At 38.0% G+C, this 20695-nt stretch overlaps 1 protein-coding gene and 1 long non-coding RNA gene across 5 annotated transcripts in view; one reads left to right on the top strand and one right to left on the bottom strand.

The window, feature by feature from the left end:
* Window positions 1–28: 28 nt before the first annotated feature.
* Window positions 29–20695, top strand: part of LOC106039600 (uncharacterized protein F13E9.13, mitochondrial-like) — a 43283-nt gene continuing 22616 nt past the window's right edge. For 3 of the 4 annotated variants that reach the window (XR_007166739.2, XR_010834538.1, XR_007166738.2), the window contains exons 1-5: window positions 29–216; window positions 1168–1250; window positions 7599–7779; window positions 15518–15668; window positions 17677–17804. Coding sequence is in view for 1 of the 4 variants with exons in the window: in XM_048073306.2 (XP_047929263.1) it covers window positions 93–216; window positions 1168–1250; window positions 7599–7779; window positions 15518–15668; window positions 17677–17804 (667 nt within the window). In the remaining 3 variants the exon portion in view is untranslated. The remainder of the gene's footprint in view (window positions 217–1167; window positions 1251–7598; window positions 7780–15517; window positions 15669–17676; window positions 17805–20695) is intronic. The other variant, XM_048073306.2, reaches the window with a different exon arrangement.
* LOC106039604 (uncharacterized) lies at window positions 2392–4532 on the bottom strand. Its single transcript, XR_001209399.3, has 3 exons — window positions 4406–4532; window positions 2873–2947; window positions 2392–2512 (listed from the first exon to the last, which is right to left on the bottom strand). It is a non-coding gene; the product is annotated as an uncharacterized lncRNA (long non-coding RNA).

The raw sequence follows: 20695 nt of genomic DNA, 5'->3' as shown, positions 1-20695 counted from the left end.
AACCCCCGCCCCGGAGGGACGGGACGGGACGCGGCTCCCCGCCCGCCCCGGCGTGTCCTCAGCGGGAGGTCAGAGGGGGCCGGGCCGCCGCCATGCCCTGCCCGCCCCGCCTCTCCCCTCCCTCCGTCCCCTCCCCGCCGGGCATGGGGCGGCTGCGGCTCTTCGGGCGCCTGAAGGCGGCGGTGCTCGGCGTAGTGCATGTGGGAGCGCTGCCAGGTAAGCGGCGGGGCCCGGCCCGGCGGGCGCCCATCTCCTCTCCCCGCGGGTCGGGGATTGAAGGAGCCGGTGGGTAAGGCGGTGGCGAGCTCGTAAAGGGGAAAGGTGAGGCAATATGGCAAATGAGGCTCGGGACGGGCTGGATGGGGGTGGAGCTCCGTGCAGCTCCGGGAGGCTGAGGGAGCGCCGGACTGGCAGCAGCCCGCCTTCCTTCCTCGGCCGCCCCTCAGCGGCTCGGGGCAGCCCGCAGCAGCCGGCCGGCCTCCTGACAGCCCGCTGCCAGGCGCTGCCACGCTCCGGTTTCCCCGGCCTGCAGGCTTTGTGGCCGGCTCGCCGCGAGGTGTGACCATCCAACGGTGCTGCCACCGAGCTCGTCACAGCCCTCACCTCAGCGCCTGGTTGTAGGAACCGAGCATCAGAAAAGACTTCAATGAATTTCCCTTAAAATTAGCACGGAATCCCGAGGAAATCCATGCATGCTCATTTCTGTCGTGAAGTTCTTATGCTGCAGATCAGATAACGTCCACCTTGCAGACCAGAATGGAAGATTACTTCAACTGATTTAATATTAATTGGTGATTAACATAGGTATTCTGCTGACCTAGAGGTCAGGTCTTGCCATAGCATTGGATGGAGCATCACTAACATGAGATAAGCTGTAGTAAGTACAGGATTAACAAGCTATAAACAGACATGGTACAATAAGATATTATACAGATACTCTTCAAGTTTGCAAATTAGTTTTAGGAACTAAACAGTTACAGCAAATCTGTCAAGTTCAGCTAAGGAAAGAGATGCCATTAAGGCACATCACAAAGAGATACAGCAGCCAAGTCTGACACTTCTCCCTATTTCAGCGTGCCAGTCCCTATAGCTGTTTTACCAGAAAATTGTTACTGTCTGTGGTATCAGTTTGCGCTTGCTCTGGGGTAAACAATGTTGTTCTTGCAGGGACACCAAGAAGTTCTCTTCCGTTGACACAAATCATTGATCAAGCTTGTCAAGAAGCAGAAATTTACAAGGATGCTGGAGTTGTAAGTTTTGGTTTTCTTCCTCCTATGGCAGTATTTACACAAAGCTGCTTCTGCATAGCGAATACTTTAAATTGAGTCCAAGTGATGTAGAATTCATTAAATACGTCTTAAGCCACGGAGTTCAGAAAGACATTTAAACATACATTTTGTATTTCAACATAATGCATAGGCCTTCTAGGTTTCAAAGCCTAAACTATGCATCACATGCACCCAGAATCGAAAAACCTTGGATTCAAACTTTACAATTTAAGTTGCTTAGATAGGATTACTGTCAATTTCTAAGAATTAAGTCAATTAAAAGAAAGACATACAGAAGGTTGACTGCAACATGAACTGTTGCTGCCTTTCTGGGTATTTGAATGTAGGATGCTTCATCATCCAGTTTGACAAGCCACTTTATTTAGCTCTGTACAGCATACTCTGGTTTCATGAAGTCATGAAGGAATGGCACACGCACAGTCGTAGGTACTGAATATTTCACTTATAGGCAGCAGGGTTCCCCCACAATTAGCGTTTGTACTACAGTAGTATAGTTTATTCAGGGACCAAAATATCATCTTACACCCCTTTTTGCCTGATTTAATCCTTCCATCCTAGCCCCTTGGGAGCAAGCATGCAGGCTTTGCACATCTAGAAGAGAAGGCCCAAAAGGCCACTCTTGACCAGAGGCAAGAGGCAGGTACTATTGCAGAACTGCCATTGGACCTAGAGTGCTGTAATCATCTGTGTTAGGTCAGCAGAATTTAACAGGGTGTATGTCCTTTTGAAATGTTGGATGTTTTAAACGTTTCATTGCCCCTTGTCTGCACATTTTGATGTGATTTTTATTTGACCTGCCTACTGTATTATTTACATTTTGGTGTGCTAAGGTGGTGACCTGATGTCTGGGGTTTGAAAATGGCTTAAATGAACAAGTAGTCACAACTGAGCTGCTGTTTTCTGCAAAACTTTAAACTGGGTTATTCTTTTTAACAGCATAAGTTACAATGATACCTTACAGACAGAGCAAAATTAAATCTAGGAGTTTAGTCTAGATTATGGAATACCAAGGTCAAAATGCAAGACAAGTCACGTGAAGTAGGTTATGGACAGAGCACTTGTAAGGCTACATTAGGAAAGAGTGATGACAATGGAATTGTTGGAAGGATAAGCAACAGCATAGGAGAATGAAGTTTATGTAGACGAGCTTCAGTGCACTACCAGTTAGAATAATCTCTAACTGCAAGTGGTACAGAACAAGTCAGTTTTCTTCCTTTTTATACCTGTAGAAAGAGCAAGAGTGCAATTGCTCTGTGTTCTGTACTGTGACATTCTGTCTTGTCTTTGCTTTTGCTGCATCAACACTAGGTATAATGTGATTTGATCTACTTCAGAAGAATAGAAAGTACTAGTCTGTTTTCCTGTGTTAGAGGAAGTGGTTACATAAGTGATCTGCAACCCAAAAGCCATTGCCCCAGATTCCAGTACTTGTTTACTGTTTTCCCTTATGTATACACTAACTATATATTAAAACCGTAGCAACAGAGAGAAAACTAAGTATATCTAAAGGTGACTGAGAGTATAGAAGCAGTTACTTTCACCACAGTTGACTGCACTCAACTCAGATATATTTTTAAACCTACCTTTCAGGTAGACAGATGAGGTGAATGCAGTCATTCTCTACATATTTGAACAAATTCAAGGCATAACTGCATTTCCTGTAGAAGTTGTAACAACATTAGTATACAGGCCAAACCAATCTTTATTCTAAAGGTCTGTACATAATAGTGTTAAGGCAATATGACAAGCAAATCCTTTATTAATGCCACAGAGGTCGGAGATAATCAGGAGAGCTTCCATAAATATCACTATGGTTGCCTAATGCTTACTGCAATGCCTTTGTCTAGTTTTTCCCCAGTACTCTAAGAGAAACGTACACTTTCATGATAGATAACTAAAGAGCTTCATGGCTTTTGCACAGATCCCACTCTTCCAAGTTAGCTCTCCTGATTCTGTAATGGAATTATTTGGTTTCTACCCTCCCCAGTACTCAGATTGAACTGTTCAACTGTCCATTTTTTTGCAGAAAAAGAACTAGAACTATAAAGGATTTTATCCATGGATGTTTTTACTGTTATTTCCAACTGCTTGCCTATGGTAGCCTTTAGAAGATTTGTAACCATATTGCTGCCACTAAATGTTTGTACGTTGTCTCAAGTTGCTTGAACTGGCATTAACATTCAAAAATATGCTGTGTGGGCTCGCTCACTCACTATTACACTTGGAAGTAACTCCTAGTTTGTTCAGAAAAAGGTGACTTGTCTGGCGTATTAGCAACTGAACATAGTAAATATGAAAGATTTGTGATATTAGAGCGCAGTAATGAAAACAAGTGAGTGCTCAGTTAGGAAGCCATCTGTGCTCAAAATGTATATGCTTTGTACTTGTGTTGCTAAACAATGGAATTCCCTAGACAAGATTTTATAAGAAACAAGCTATGAGATGTGATCTCTCAGATTCTTATCTGCTTTTGTTTAAGCAAAAAACACTTGCAAAATATAACGAAGTTAACTTTTATTCATTCAAATCAGCCTGAGTGAAGCTTGCTTTATAACAGAGCACAAGTTCATTCTAGTTTCACTGATGAAACGCACCTTACTAGTTGCTATTACCTAGCTGTAACTATGTGAGTAGGTGACATTGAAGATTAGATACATAAATAAGGGTATTTCTTAAAGAAATAAATATATTGCTGCATTGACTTGCAAGCATTATTATAGTGCCTCTTAATAAGCAACATTTTAGGTTTGCTTCTTTTACCTAGATTGTTCCTGGAGATGTGTTTATTACAATTCTGATCCTCCCAATCCTTCTCTTGTTTCTGTACCTGGAAGGGTGGTTGCCAGTACCTGCTCTGCATTAAGGTTCTCAAAAGCAAGAAGTTCCAAGCCTACTATCCTTATAGCTACAATAATGGTTAAAATTATTTAGGATTCAATAACAGTTGAGACAGAGTAAGTTATCATTTCTGCTATAGAAACATATAGATAGCTAAAATTGGGATTATAGAGATTAACATTTTAAATCACAGCTCTATTACAGTAGAATAAAACAGGGAAGTCTCCCCACTGCCATCTCCTACAATATATACAGGAAAACGTAAGGTGCCTACTTACCTGAGTTAAGTTAGCAATCTCTTGTTCTGGAGGTAGAGTTTTTTAAAGAAATTGTCTAGGTACAGCAAATAAATGCTTTACAAGGCTGTCTGATTTCCTTTGTCTAGAGGCAAGTGACTGTGGTGGTGGGAGAAGCTGTAATTGTTTCAGTGCACACCTGAGTCTATTTAACAATGGGTGACACACAAAAAGCCTCTCTTCAGTAGGAACGAAGAGTTGTTTTCAGCTTGCAAAGGTTTTGATAACACATAAATGTTTGTAGGTAAAGTTTTTCTGTAAGGAAAACATTGAGGTTAAAGTTACTATAACTAAAACTTATATTACAGAGGGGGTGAAATAAAGCTTGTATGGTTGTTATACCTATTACGATTTATAGCATTGTGGCTATTTTTTGAGGTTTTTCTGAGGTTGCATGTGTGTGCACAACAAGTGTTTTAAGAGGTCACTTCTATAAATAGAGTAAAGCTAAGGAAATTGTTTTCCTATATAGTCAGAGAGGTATTTAACTGACCTGTTTTCCAGTAGCAAACTGGTACAAGAGGCACTTTCTGTATATGTAGCTCTCTATTTCCTTCTTACTTTGAGTGACTTCTCTAGTGTTCGAGAATTCCTGAGAATAAGACTACTTTACATATAAGCAATACTCAAATTGTTCTAATATTCAATGGAAAAGAAGCCCAAAAGGTTTTTGCTAGAGTCTTATCTCATACTATTCGAGGGAAATCTGCTTTGGAGTGTGCAATACAGTATCTGTTCTGATAGACTTCTACACCATAAGCTTAAATTCCTAGCACTTTAATCCAGCATAACTGTTTTCTTTCCACCATTTTAATTAGCTGTCTGATAGTACTGGTCTGTTTTATATATGTATAAATTCAGTAAACACAGAAATCTGTGCTGTTATATTTTTATATAAAAATATGGAAGAAAGCTTTGCGTTAATGCATCTGTGGTTTTGCTCTCTGTATTGCAGAACATATGTTGTTCCTTTTTTAAATTAAACAAAACATAATATGCAAAAGAACATAGCCTATTGGATGGCACCAAAGGAATAATGCGTTATTAAACTAATACCAAAAATATTCACAGTAGCTATGGACCTTGAGGCTATGGGAAGAGATAACTGTTAAAAAGTGAATATACTAAGTATAAGGTAGAAAAGAAAAATGCTGAAATCCTCCCATCTGCCTGCATTGTGAACTAGTATTCGATCAGATACTTGTTTTATGCGCAGTATTATGGCTAGAGTGTCTAATTACTTTTAAAATAAATTTATTAATATATCTAATGGAATAATTTGCTTTATTCAAATCCTGAGTTGTTAAAATAGAAACAATTCATGGAAAACTCAGTTTCACTGTGATGCTGCTGTGGAGTTCTGCTAGTCTGTTCTGCCTTTTCAGCTCCTAGCTGAGCATCTGAAGCTCATTTCCTAGGCCTTTTTTTCATACTGAGGTTGGTTCTTGACTGCCCAAAGCTTTTAGTTTGTAGATCCTAGCTCCTTGCCTTCGATCAGCTTGGAGTTTCTAGGTTCTGGTGAAGTCTGCCAAGTTAAGCCTCCTTGAGCCAAGGATCTCATCTTCCAGGTTGTGTGGCCTCAAAGAATCGCCTTGTTTTGAGGGTTCATTGTATTCTTTGGGTTTATTGTGTTTTGTTAAAATATTGAAGTCCTACATTAATCCTTCTGCCATGTGTCACTACTGACCAACTTCACTTTCTCTCATAAACTATTAACCTCTCTCATGACATTGTATAATTTAAGTATAAAGAAGGAAAAAGGCTAAGAGGGTTCTCTTTCTGTTAGTTCATTAAAAAGGATTTAGTAGCTTGGACTGAGGTATGAGAAGACGACTTGGTCACTTCAACTTTGTGTAAGAGTGCTGACCTCATTCCAGAGAAACCACCTAAAAGTTGTTTGTTGTTGTTTTGTTTGTTTTGTTTTTTCCTGAAAATGCTACAGGTTTTCTAACTAAAAGTTGATGTATATACTATATACTCTCTTATCTTTTACTGTCAAAAGGGCTTCTACACTACAACAAAGATTGAAGAAGTGTTACATACGTGATTTTTTTTTTAAAGGAAACCTTTTTTTTTTCCTTCTTCCTGATTCTCTGTTATTATTATGTGACTTTCTTTATTTCATCTCTGGTTGTCTTTTTTTTTTTTTAATTTATTTTAAAATGTTCTTTGTATTCTGTCTCAGTCAGAATTTCTTTGAAGTGCAGAGCCTCCATTTTAAGGATTGTGATGTGTGGTAAAACTTCGGAGAGAATAGAATTTGTTTTCTATATGTACAATTAATTTGTCTTATAAACTTTTTGTATTTTTAGATTGAAACAGGTGAGAAATTTCTGGCTTCATTTAAAATTCTCACTGCAAATGCAAAACATCAGGCTTGAAATATGTTTCAAGGCTATACTTTTACTGTTATTAGTCCTTGACAAAATTACATGATTTCCAGTTGTTGACAAAGTTCTATTATATACTATATGATTGAAAATGTACAAGGCACTATATGATGTATAAAGATTTTCAATAAATTGCATAAATTATATCAGCAGAGTATTTTATTGTCACTCCATTGTTTGCTAAATGTATGTTCATACGGAGTGAGATAATAAATAGCGATATCTTCCTTCAAGTAAGCCTGAATCTGGAGTGGGAGAAATATCAATAGTTAATACTATGGTATTAGGCACACTGGAAATAGGCATTTAATAGTCAAACAAACAAAAACCTTTATTTTTCTAAAATAACACATTTTCTGACATTAATTGAATTGAAAATTGCCTTGATTATCTCTAAATCCTCCATTATCTAAACATACTCAATATCCTATATTCCATTTGGATAATTGAAGTTTCTCTACACTACTTTATATGAGGTATAAGATTTAACTCATTTGTCTATAGTTCACATTCTAGGATGGATCAAAGGAAGACTAATTGATGAATGTATAATTAAAATCACATTTATTTCTCTTCCTGATTTCTTTGCAAATACCATGCTGTTGATGAAAGCACTTTTACAAGTGGTTATATGCATCAACATAATTTACTGAAGATAATCCACCCTTTGAAGGAAAACCTTTAAACTTGTCTTTTAATACAAAACTTAGCATAGTACTAAACTAGCCATGTTTCTTAAATTCCTCTTTCAGCTTAATCAGATTTCCTTATTACAATCTCCACAGGATGGCTTGATAGTAGAAAACATGCACGATCGTCCTTACACGGTGTGTCCTGGGCCCGAAGTGACGGCAGTGATGACGGCCATCAGTGCCGCCGTGAGGCGAGCCTGCCCGCACCTCGCACTGGGCATCCAGGTCCTGAGCGCTGCGAATCAACAGGCGATAGCAGTTGCTCTCGCTGCAGGTAATAGAAATGACTCGCATGTTATTACTGTTGTTTGTTATGGCATTTACTCTCTGCAAATTGTGCATTGTACTAACATAGATACCATGAAAAATGAGATGTGAAAAGCTCACTGTACCCTGAAAAAGCAGAAATTAGATTTTGAGAAAGATGCCTGCTTGATTATAATAGATGATACTCGCACAGTGCTTCAGTAGGAGGCAGCTTAAAAATCCCAAGGCCACTGGTGCTGCTTTCTGGGTGAAACCTGTCTAAATGTAATGATTAGTTTAAACCTACTGATGTCTAAAAGCCACCTTTGGTGTAACTCTATTTACTTCAGTTAAATTATATTTGAAGATTAATTTAACCCACTGTGGTTAAGCATCCTGTTTCAGCATTTAATTATATGTTGTTGCTACTACAGTTATCTATTAAAACTAAATTTTAAAACTGCATTTGTTCATGAATGAAGCTTTTCGTATAAAAACAAAAAATTGAGTGTACAGGTACCCAAACTACTTAAAATTAAACCACATTCAGGGAAATTAAATCTAAATTAATCTACCCTTATTACAAGAATCCTTGACTTGCTGACCTTTCTTTTCTACTCCTTACTGAAGCAATTTTAGTTTTTCGTATAGAATGTTCCCTGATTCAAAGATGGAGACTGGTTTAATACGGAAAGCTTGTACTTCCTAAATACTTCATAAATTGAGGGTTGATGCCTATGTTTACCCAAATTGCATATGTAATTATAGTAAGGTTGCACATTTTGTAAATTGTACAAATTTTGTAAACAGGCAGAGTTTTGTAAGAACATAAAACTAAAAGATGCTCATACTAATTGAAACCCATGCTTCGGTTAAAATAATATGGAGTAACATCTGCAGTGGCAGTTTTAATTATGTTGAATATGTTCTAAAAATCTTGAATCCCTTTTTCTTGGGGGAATTTGTTAGTCTGTGTTTGGAACACAGATTTGGTTTGAGTGCTTTAGAATCAGAAGTTGACACTTATAAGGTATGTAACTCCTTGACAAACTGACAAAACACGGGTTTTATTTCTGCGGTGGAACCTATGTGAAAAGCTAAACTAAAAAAGCTAACAGAATCCAGTTTTAATTTTGGGGGATTGTATGCGTGTAGGATACTTGAGATGCATCGGCATTTGCAAAAGTATTTATGCACCTTATTTTCAAAAGTAATAGACTGCTAGTGGGTTATGGTTCCTTTTATGAGCAAAATTGATCACTGTATAGGGGATGTAGTGTGGGAACAATGTGTTTCTCTTACTTCTCAGCAATTACTAATGAGGGAGAGAATTCCTGAAGGGCTTGGGTTTTGCTCAGCTCTACTACTGTTCTGCACTATTTGCTCTGTAACTGGAGAACAGCAGCTAAGAAAGGCCTGTGTTCTGTGTTTAATGCATTTCATTGCACTTCTCTAAAAATGATTCTCAAGCTCACTGAACAGGAAAGCAAAAAGAAAGAAAATCACTTTAGACAAAGCCATAGTAAAATGACTTATTTTGTAGATAGCAAATCTCATAGTAGTGACTTTAATATCAATACAACTTTAATAGTCATTAAAGGTGGCTACTAATAAAGCAAGTCCAACATGCTTTCACTACAAAGTGCTTACTGAAGGTGTTATACCCAAAAAGCATATGTAGGATCTCCTGCTACTATGCAGTCATTTCATTTTCCTTGTAGATACTCCTGTCTCTGGTAGAAATAACTTCTGAAGAGCTGCACAGGGAAACCATAAGTGGTTTAGTGGTTTTGAGGCATAGGTAATTTTATTTTGTAAAGGGGGGGGAAAAAGTCAGAAAGTTTATGGTGTGACTGGAAGGAATTCATCTACAACATATGGTTATGCTGATAGGTATATTGTAGATAGCCGAATAGTAACAGATTAAATCATTGCATTTTCCTAGCATAGAATCATTTAGGTTGGAGAAGACCTTTAAGATCAAGTCCAAATGTTAACCTAGCACAGGAAATGAGCCAGGACCTCTGTCCCAAAGCAGTCCAACTATACAATAAGATTATAGACAGCTGGTGAATAAATATTTTTATATATATGTGTGTGTGTGTATTTTAACCTTTGTTCATTTTTCCCTAGCTTCCTTAATTTTTACTTTGTAATACTGCAGTTCTCTTAAGGAGGGCAATTTGGAAACTACCTGAATTAATCATAAGTTGTCAAAAACTCCTAAGTTGTTCGATTCAAATATTAACAATGTTTTTGAACATCCTTTCTTTCTGAGTGAAATAAAGAATGGCAACAAATCCAGAAAGCCCTGCTGTAAACAAATTCCACAGGTATTCTCATCATTAGGCAGTAAAACAGACAGGGCAGCATATTGATGGGTTACTGTTGTTTTCAGATTTATCCAATAATAAATTCATGGGGTGAAGAATCTGAGAAGGCTGAGGTGTTTTTGTTTTTTTTTTTTAAATTTATTTCTTTAGGAAATGTTTGTGAAATTAGGCACCTAAAGGAAAGAAAACACCAAAACCATGTTTGTGCTGAGAGCTTCAGCACAGATATGGGGCAGTGGCAGGGAAGTAGCAAGGGGCCTTGCAGAAGAAGGGAACAACTTTGTCTGCCCTCTTCTGACAGAAATAACTTTCAACACAAGCAGTTCTTCAGGTTACCAAAAAACATCTAGTGAGCCCAAACAGTTGTAGCCAACCTCCTCCCTGCCCTGGAAGGCTCAGCAAGCTTTTGCCTCCATGCCAAATGCGCGCTGCACAGAGGCTCGGGCTGGCGTCTGGCAGGCCGCGGCCTCCTCCTGGCACGGGCCTGGTGCCCAGCTCTGCCTCCATCCACCGCCACAGGCCGTGGACCTGCTCACCATGACAGAGCACGTGTGGGGATCTTCTGCTTTCACTTTTGCTTTCAAGACTTTGAAAGTTGCATGATTTATCCTTGTTTCTAAGGGCTGATATGATAATGTTAGTATGTTAAAAATTAGTATAATTATATACACAGATAGTGTGGCAGTCACATCATACTTAGTGAAGTCCTCTGCTGCTCAATGTTATACCCTTCTGATGTAGGCTTTTTAATTTAAAATAGAATAATATACCTAAGTAATTGTAGACCACAAAACATTGAGATAATACAGAATAGTACAGTTTTATATTTTTGACCGGAAGCCATCTCAATCTCAAATATTTATTCTTAGGAAAACACACCTTCTTAAAAGGTGTTTTTAATGACAGCTTCCAAACACTGTATTATCTTCTTTCTTTCCTGTTTCATGGAACTAAACTGTTCTTTGTGGAGAAGCACGGCAGAAATTGTTTGCTAGGGATACTTTTCAATTGGTTCGTTATTAACAGGTGTACCATGTGATTTTTAGAGGTGTATAATCTCATGTTTATAGTCCCTGATTTAATTAGCTACAACTGCTTAAGGTTGAAACAAAATGATATATCTAAGCAGGTCCTCCATGCATTTGTAGAGGATACAAAAATTCTCCATTACTTATGTTACTGTTTATTGCAAATAAACAGCAAATGTTACTGTTTATTATTTTTCAGTGCTCAGGAATGTTCACTAAATCCGGGTCAGATTTGGGCATCATGTTAGGTTTTCCTTATTTATTTATTTGCATACCTTGTTTCCTGAAGTTAACCACCGTTTGTGCTTGGTCTGTTTACTAAATTTCATGTAGTCATGCTATTTGTTATTAACCTACTTCGAAATTACATGGCTTTTCTTTTACTGAAAGTTTGCTAATTATGAAGCAATAGTCATCTTAGAGAGGACTGTTGCATGTAGAGGAATCACCCAAAATTCCTCAGCTGTTCTCTGCCTTTTCCCTTGCATTAATGAGATATTGTGCTTGGCTCTGATCTATCAGTGTATGTCTTTGCAGAGGAGATGCAGAGCCCTTGCAATACAGGGGATATATGATGATGACAGTCTCTCTATCCTTTTGAACATTCTGGGTGTTCTCCGTAGTAGCATGCGGCAGTGATTGAAAGAAAGAACTGGCCAATCATTAATCTAATGGAGACAGACTTAATGGTGAAAAGGTTTTCAAGAAATCATTGCTTTGTGGAATATTGTCCTAGACATCTGCTGATCTTTGAGACATAAAACAATCCCCATATCTGTATCTCAACAGTGATGCAGAGAAACAGTTTGCATATTCTAGGCACCTGAGAAAAACCTGAGCACGTGGGCCAGAGGCAAGTTGCATTCTTGTGGTCTGCCAGAGCTTCAATCTCTTTGCCTGGGAGCAAGGACAGCAGGGTCTACTGTAGAGCGCAGCTTGCCTATACCTGGGTGAGCTTGTGTTAGTCGTCATGACTTATGACTCAGTTTATCTTCTACCATCTCCAGCAGACTCTGAAAATGCCCTTTTTTCTTTAAGGACCACGTTTTAGAAATCCCATGCGGTCACAGTTTCTTAATTAGTCTTCAGTAATGATAACAGCACAGTTGGTAGCTGATTAAGTGAGGCTTCATATCAGAAGACATCCTAGGTACCCAGATATCTCCAGGTCTTTTATAAATACAGCTTTCCTGTCTGAGACTGTTCCTCTCCCACAGCCACCCACCAGCAGAGAGATACTCCACAGAAATTCTCTGCTTGCTACATTCAATGATACTGTTTAAGGTGGGATAGAATTAGGTTAAACTATATGTGAAAATGTTTGCTGATTTATTATTATTATATTTTAACTGATACCATGCTAATGCTTGGGGATGTGGGTGCATGTTTGGAAGCATCTGCAGGTGCTGTGGAGCAAGGCACTGCGACTCTCACAGAGATGCTGCGACTCTCACAGAGATGAGATGCTGCTGCAAGCACTGCTGGAGAAGCTGCTTCTTCCAGGCTTAGAATTCTTGTAGAGTCTGCAAGAAGCTGCTGCAAGATGATGTCCTGAGTAGAAATGGTTTTCCATAGCATAAAAACTGTATGGCTCTAGCATCAATAGCAAGCGAGGTTGATACTCCTCTGAGTTTTTATTTTCAGAACAAAAATTATCTTTTCATCTTCTTTTTGAATTAAGGCATCAAGAAGAGCTGGGATTCAGAATTTGCTGTGCATATAAGCCAAGATTCTACCTGTAAATTCACCCGCATCATCTTAAATTTGTGTAAAGTTCAAATTTCAGCAGCAACCTGGAGCTGCAGCCTTGCAAATGCCAGATCCTATTCTGTGAAAGCTGTAAATCCTGGCTTCCAGCTTCTTTTGACTTCATAATTCAGGGAATAAAAACATATATGAGAAAGGGCTTCTTAATGATTGTATCCAATTCACTGTTCTGTGGTGTTAAAATGCACATTTGCATCATTTTAAGATGGATAATATAAAAGTACTATTTCCTCAGTCAACTTAGTGTTGCAATACTTTCTGACCCAGCAAAGGAAATATTTGTCTGTCATTTTCTTTTTCCTTTTATTCATTAGTTATCACAGGAAGAAAAGAAAAAATAAAGCTTTCCTGTATTATTGATAAACTTTCACCGCTGCTTAGGCAGAGCTGTTTAAGTAGGATTAAAGTGTAGTAATGCTAGCTTTTGAAAAAGATACAAGATCTATATCCTTAAACAGGCCCTGCTCCAGATGGTTACGTGATTACACGTTCTTAACAGTCTTGAAGCTCTGTTTGCTAGGTTTTCTTAGAAACTTCCTGTTCTTGTTTTCCAGTGAGATTACAAGATTTTTTTGTTCCCATGTAAGTCAGAAAAGGGACTACCTATTAACTATTAAACAGCTATTACTTTTCAACTTGGGAAATGTGAAAATAAGAAATAGTACTGTTCTCACAATTTTATGAGCATAAAAATGAATTCATTAGCGGAGTCCAGTTATGGTTTCATAAAAACAGAAGAGTAACAATTTGGTGCCTTTGCCTATTACAACTAGTTAAAATTTGTATCTTCGTAGCTCCCCAAAACCCAAAGAGAGTATACAGCTCTGTTAAACTAAGGACAACATTTAGCAGAAAGTCTCAAATTCCTAAGTTAAAGGACCACAAACCAACATCAATAAACATGTAAGCAGGGAGCTTCAGTAAATGAATAGCCCTCATCCTGAGGTATCCGTTATGATTGCTGTGAAAATTTATCATATTTTTATTCTGATTGATAGTCTTGTGAGTAGAGGATAATTATTTTTACTTATTTAACTCTGAATTATACTGTAAATCTGGATGATTTACATGAAAATATGTGGGTTTTGTTCCTAGATGCAGAAATCTCAGTCTAGCTATTTGCACTGTTTCTTTCCTACTAGCACCTTTAATTATACTTGTGACATATTCGTATCTTTGGATCCTGAGAATACTCCATGCTTTTCACCTGCTAATTTCAAGGCATAGGACAGCTCATATTTGATTTGGCACCATCTGTGATGTTTCTTGTTAGCTGGAGTCTGTGTTGCTAAGCAATAGAGGCTCTCCTCTATCAGGCATAAGCTTCTGTTTCTGCAACTTCAGGGCTTTTGGAATGAAACTGAAATTTAGCTTTTAAAATAAGCAGGCACCTTGTCATTTGGTAAATATATTTTAAAGATCCTTTCTGTTTATATTTGAAATGTGTTAGGATGAGGCCTCTGTTGCCTAAGCAGTTCTCGGGTAGGTGGGGTTGCATCCCTGATGGCTGCTTTCACATGCGTTTGTTTCCTTGGTATGTCAGCTCTAATTAAATGTGCAGCTGACTCAAAGCTGGAGGAGCAGCAGAACTTCAGAAGGGCCTGGAAGAGAGCTCTGGAGCAAACTGGAAGAACAGCAAAAGCTGCACAAGATGAGTGCTGAGCTTTTACGCATCTTAAAGGACAGGTGAAATAAGCTTCAAGGCTACAAAAGATTGGAGAGAAGAGAGGACCACAATAAAGGAGTCAGAATTCTGTCATCTTGTGCCTAATCGCGGTGGGTTTGTTACGCCATGGCCTAAGGCATCAATATTTAAACATAAAGATATTCAAAGGCTGTGTAGGGGGAACCTGGGAGTAAATGAATGGTCTGTGGAAGTTGTTTCTATTCTTAGTCTTCCTCTTAAGTACCCATCCCACAAAACCTTCCTAATTCAAAGAAAGAATGAATATGGGGAACACTGGGTACTGAGGTAAGGTAGAGTTGATACTTGCAGTAACTTTGGAGTGGAGTAGAAACCTTATCTTTCTGTACCTTTCGCCTAGCTCTAGAAGTAATTTCTTGATGTTGCGCTGCGTAGAAAACAAGTTACATTCAGATGAAGAGTCAAATAATGTATGTAAAGTGTTGCAGGCTATGTTTTCTTGCTAAAGTTCCTGAAGAAAAGAAGACCTGTGCTGTTCTCTCTTTGTCCATGTCCTTGTCGCTTTTTGACCTGTTGGCTAATTTCAGGCATGTTTAACAGAGGAGTAGATGTTGGGAAAGAAGTAATACAATCATAGAGTATCTGGAAAAAGGTGAAACCAAAGTTAGTGCCCTTTTTTGGAGGGAAGCCACATCATTAGGACAAAGGAGCTATGCGTTGGCCTACCCACTCCTTCGTTGGCTCTTGCCCGCTGGCACATCATGGCAGAGTGGCAGGGCAGGGTGTGCAGTTCCTGATTCTGTGCCGTGGGTACAAAGACTTAAATATGTGGGAAAGCAAGGGTGATTAAGTCTTAGAGCACACGGAGTACCTTGTGTCGAGACCAGATAAGAGCCGGGTAGTAGGGTAGACTTTGCTTTTAGTTTTGTTTTTCAGTCGTTGGTTCTGGCTAAGACAATGCTTTTTTTTTTTCTTTTTTTTTTTTTTTTCCAGGTCTTGATTTTATCCGAGCTGAAGGGTTTGTGTTTTCTCACGTTGCTGATGAAGGGATCATAAATGCCTGTGCAGGTAACCTGCTACGATACAGAAAACAAGTTGGAGCAGAGAATATTCAGATTTTTGCTGATATTAAAAAGAAGCACAGGTAAATATAAGCAATATTTATGTAAGTATTAATGTAATAATGTTCTTATGTTTTTCTCGCTTTTTCTGATTATTTTATGTCTATTTAACATCAACAAAGTTAATGATAAAGGGAGAGCTTTATTGTTCAAGCAAGGTCTTGCAGCACTATTAGGGGATATGTTCAAAAATAAATTTGCACCTGTAAGCTGCAGGTTGCTGCATCTGTGAAGTTTTCAGCTTAACCTTCAGGATTTATAAATGCAGACTGTAAATGTCTTGCATCTGGTATCAGGTGAGATTTTATATCCTTATATGCCTATTATGTTTAAAGAAATTATGTTTCAGGAGGCTAAGCATCCAAGGTTATTTTTAGTTATGCAAGCAGTTTTCACATACAAAGGATCCAGATCATAATATTCTGGCGTTTTAGAAAGCTATTCTCTTTTTTTTCCTCCTTGCTGCCAATAATACTGGTTTCTTCTACTTAAAGTCGGTGCTGTCTATGTATGGATTATGTTCTGTGATTATCAAACAGAAGGAACTTATGACAGATGAACCCAGTTTTTCTGTTGATATTTTATCGTAACTGTCACACAGTACTTTTAGCTATTCATATGTCACTTTTTTCCAGAAGAACTGCTCAAGTGTTATGTATTATACATGCTAAATAACCTAATTAAAGTGTTTGTGTGTAGTACATGGGTAATCATGAAAATAACCATGTTTGGAAGATTCTAAATACCTGTTTGTGTTTTTTTGTGTTTTTTTTGTTTGTTTGTTTGTTTTTAAATAAATTTCAAAATAGAAAAGAAAACAATGTCTTATGGTCAAATTAAGCTTTTATGGTCCTTTTGGTGTTGTTTCTTTTTAATGATTTCTTCATATATATAAAGATATATATTAAAAATACTTTTTTTAGACATAAAAATTGATGAATGTATCATGTGATTCTCTTCCTTTGTCTTATCAATTGATAGGTTAATATTTGGATTATAGTTCGGTGAAATGATTTGTTTTTTTAAGAGAGGAAAAGAGTTGTTTTTTTTTCAGGGGGATTCCGAAGTTGAGAAGGAGATGCTGAGAGCCCTATTATTACTACCTTATTATAAGTATTAGAGATTTAGGCCCACCTTTCTCCAGCTACAGAAAGGGATTTAGTATACTTTCTCTTGCACCCATCACCACTAGTAGAAAGCACTGCAGAGTAAGCATGTCCTACCACTAATATGGAACAAAACTGGGCCCCCCATGTCTATTGTCCATCCAGGCTAATCCAGGGAAGAGGTTGATTCTGCCCCTCATTGGTGCAAAGGATTGGCCATAGCCATTATTGTTTCTATACTTCCAGTTAATTAGGATGTAAAGTCAGGTGTTGAACCAGCAAAGACTGGAATTCTTTCAAGGTTTAGGTCCGTTTAAATTAAAAACTGCTATCGCTATAGGTTTCAAAGTGCATCACCCATGTATCAAAGCCTGCTGTTGAAAAGCTAGTCTGCAGGTAATTGATGTTTGTAATTGCTATGTAAGATGATTCCTGTGATTATATTATAGGTAATAACTATACTTTCTGTTAGCTGGACTTCATGAGATGAAGTGGAGGGTGTTATTGCAGTTCTAAGTAACAGAATCTGATTTATGAATGACTGAACATCCACAACTCCCACTTGAAATCAGAGCTTCTTGTGTTCAACGTTTCTGGGATACAGGTGCTTGATGTGCAAGCAGTTGCCTCAGTTGACACTTGGTAGTTCACACTTGGCAATCACTCTTTAGAGACAGAGGACCCAGAGCAATAGAGCGATCAGTTATGGTGCTGTGATGGAGGAGGTTGGGTCTTCTTCCTCTTGTTTGTACAGCAATTTTACTTTCCGTTTTAAAATAGGCCGCTTACCATCTCTTTCAAAAAGCCTGAGTTTGATTGTTCTGACAGTGGGGAAGATGAAGAAATGCAGTCTAAACATTGAACAAGATGGATAACAAATGTGTGTGCTGAAAGTAACCACAGGGTACATTCCTGCTGTTTACAGTGCTCATGCTCTGACGGCAGATGTTGGTGTGGCTGAGACCGCGGCGGCTGCCGAGCTCTTCCTGGCTGACGGGCTTGTATTGACTGGCAAGGCTACTGGGCTGCCCGCAGATCCTGAGGAGCTGAAAGGTGAGAGCTGTCACACGAAGGTTGGACAACAGGCAGTGAATCAGCTTCTGGGTTAATGGGTTAATGTAGAAAGAAATTTATATGTCTGCTGTTCTTTAAGTAAAAAGGAAAAAAAAAAAAAAAAGGAAGAAAAGAAATTTTCACTGCAGACTTTGATATGGTACAGCAAAGCTGATGTGATTGAGGTTCTATTTGGATTGTCTGTGGTATGTTTCTAAACAACCATTTGACAGGACAAAAATAAAAATTATTTCAAGCTTTTATAATACTGAACGATGCTGAGGCTTATTTTTTTTTAAAAAAAAGTATGTAAAATTTAAGTTGTAAAAGTTAACCCCCCCTTAAAAAAAAATAAATTGATTAGTATAATGAAAAGTTACTTCATAGCCTTATTAAAAAAAAATAACTAAATAAAAATGTTTAACTCTTCAGTGGAAAGATTTAAATATTTCACAATCTAAAATAAAGTCCTGCAAGAAAAGGGTCATTTTGATACGGCACAATTACAAACAGTAATACCAGGGAAAACACTGCTTAGGAGGTTTTCAGAAAAAAATGCAGGTCTGTTGGAAAATAGAAAGATGTGTCATCAAAATATATATTTTTTAATGGTCTGGACTTTTTATTAAGGGAAAGTTGTTTGGCCTATAAGTCCTGTCCTTTGTGTTAATGCGTTTCTTCTTGGCGTAAGTTTGGGCTTTCTTCATGAAACTTGATTGCTTCCATACTTGAATGAAAATTCTAATTTTCATCACTTAATTTTAGTTCAGTTTCATGGCTTGAATTTGGGGGTCTGTCTACATAAAATAGAAAGTGTTGTTTTTAGGTTTTACTTTGATGAACATGATGTAACCTAGGTTGTTTTGGAGTGCAGAGTCAGTTACACTCAATTTAGTCAATCAGGGTGAACTCTAAGTTGGGAGCCCTGTTAATGTGCATTAAAATATATTCATTTGGCTAACGTGGAATTTTTAAAGCATGCTAAATGAAATGTATCCAAAGCAAATATTCTTCTTGTATAGACAAATCACAAGGACTATCAGACATCTGCATCTGCCCTTGTACAATTTCTGTTTCAAGTTGCAGTGATACCTGTAAGGACCAATATTCAGAAATAATTACTGCATGTTTGGTCAAATAACAGTACCTTTTGGCAAAAATAATGTTTTTGAATGAAGGAAGATACTGGTATGTTCTCTGCTTTTTTAAGCGTGTTCTGATCTAGACCATTCAGTCATTATTCCATCTTTGTTATCATACAAAAGGAGGAGGTGAATAACATGCTCTTTTTGGCATAGAGACCTAGGTCCCAACATCTTCTGGAATAAAGTGAAATATTTTAGTGATTTCAGGGCTTTACCCATATTGTACATCTTTATCAGCATTTAAAATGAATGTTGAACTTGTCAAAATGTTTTTTCAATTTCACATATGTTAAAACAAAACAAAACGTTTTTGCCAAAGAACAGATGATAAATGACTCCACTTCAGTCACCAATGTTAAAAAGAAAATGATTGGTTGGAGTGAATACTGAGCTCTTAAATTAGTTTGTTGCTCAGTACAGTAAACTAGAAATGATACGTGGGAACAGATCACCCTGAAAGCTAGGGACATATTTTAGAGACTACAAAATTTCCTTAATCTAGAGCTCCATTTTCTGTCTGAAATTATTATCCCCATATATCCCCCTCTCTCTTAGTGCAGATTAAATTAAGGAAAAAAAAAAAAAGAAGAATTGATGAGTCTTAGGGCAAATCCTAGTTTAAATTCTGTTTTCCAACATGCACATGCAAACTCCGTTGATTTCCTGCATCTCGTGAAAAGTACAGTGGCTTAAAACAGTTGAGAAGAGCTTAGAAATCAGTACTTCATGGTGTAAGGAAATGACAAATTAGGCATATTTATGTCAGTAGATTCTTAAAAGGAATCAGATGTACAGTATACAAAGTTGGTTGTTGATATGAGTTAAATTTTTGCATTTGACGAATTTATGCAGCACTGAAAGTGCTGTACTGTGGTGATACAATTGGGCATCTTTCATCACACTGCAAAGCATCTCTTGAAAGAAGAACCAAGAGACAGATGAGGTTTTGTCATATCTTTTTTTCAGCTTTGTTGTGTAGTAATATGGAAGTGTTTTTGCCTTTGTGTCTGCGTGTTGAATTGACTGATTTGTGATGGGGTGTGGGAAGCGAGTGTTTCCCTGTCAAGACAGAAGTGTGTTCAGCAGGGTTGTGTTTGTAGTTGGTGTCGCTGCCTTCCTGAAGGAACCTGCAGCATTTCTCCTCGCAGCCCTGGGCTCCCTGAGCCTACCAGGAACCAACAGCCAAGGGAGCAAGAGGTCTGAAAATCATAATGCCAACTCCAGGCTGTTAAGGAGCAGGAATTATAGCTGTGCATTTTGAATTACAATTTAATTCTTAAAGCATTTTCATTTAAGAGGTTATATAAGTCTGTTCCAGTTTATGTGGTAAAGTGCTCTTTGGTTAGAGGATGTGAATCTATCAGGTTTTCTCTTTGGGATAAATGCTGAAGAACCTGGTTCAAATCCAGCCTGTATTTAAGTGACCAAAGCCTGTGTGTAAGGACTGCTTAGTTACCTGTATGAACAAACTAAATGGCCTAAGCTGAGCGACTGGTGGAAAACTGGGCACATCACAAAATCCAACATCTGGCTCTGGCTGTCACCTCATGCTTTAGTGTTCATAGAAGGGGCATCAAGACTGATTCACCCTCCTACCTTTTGATGGTCTGTTTAGGTCAAAATAAGAGGCTGCTGCCTTTGCAGTACCCTCCTATAAATAAATGGGAGATGTCTGATCTGTACTTTTCTATAAGCCCTAGATTTAATGACAGAGGAAAAAAGTCCTTTGAATTAAAAAGCTAAAAT

Source organism: Anser cygnoides, chromosome 12, assembly GCF_040182565.1.
Source record: "Anser cygnoides isolate HZ-2024a breed goose chromosome 12, Taihu_goose_T2T_genome, whole genome shotgun sequence".
Lineage (NCBI taxonomy): Eukaryota > Metazoa > Chordata > Aves > Anseriformes > Anatidae > Anser > Anser cygnoides.
This window is presented reverse-complemented; position numbering and strand designations above follow the sequence as displayed.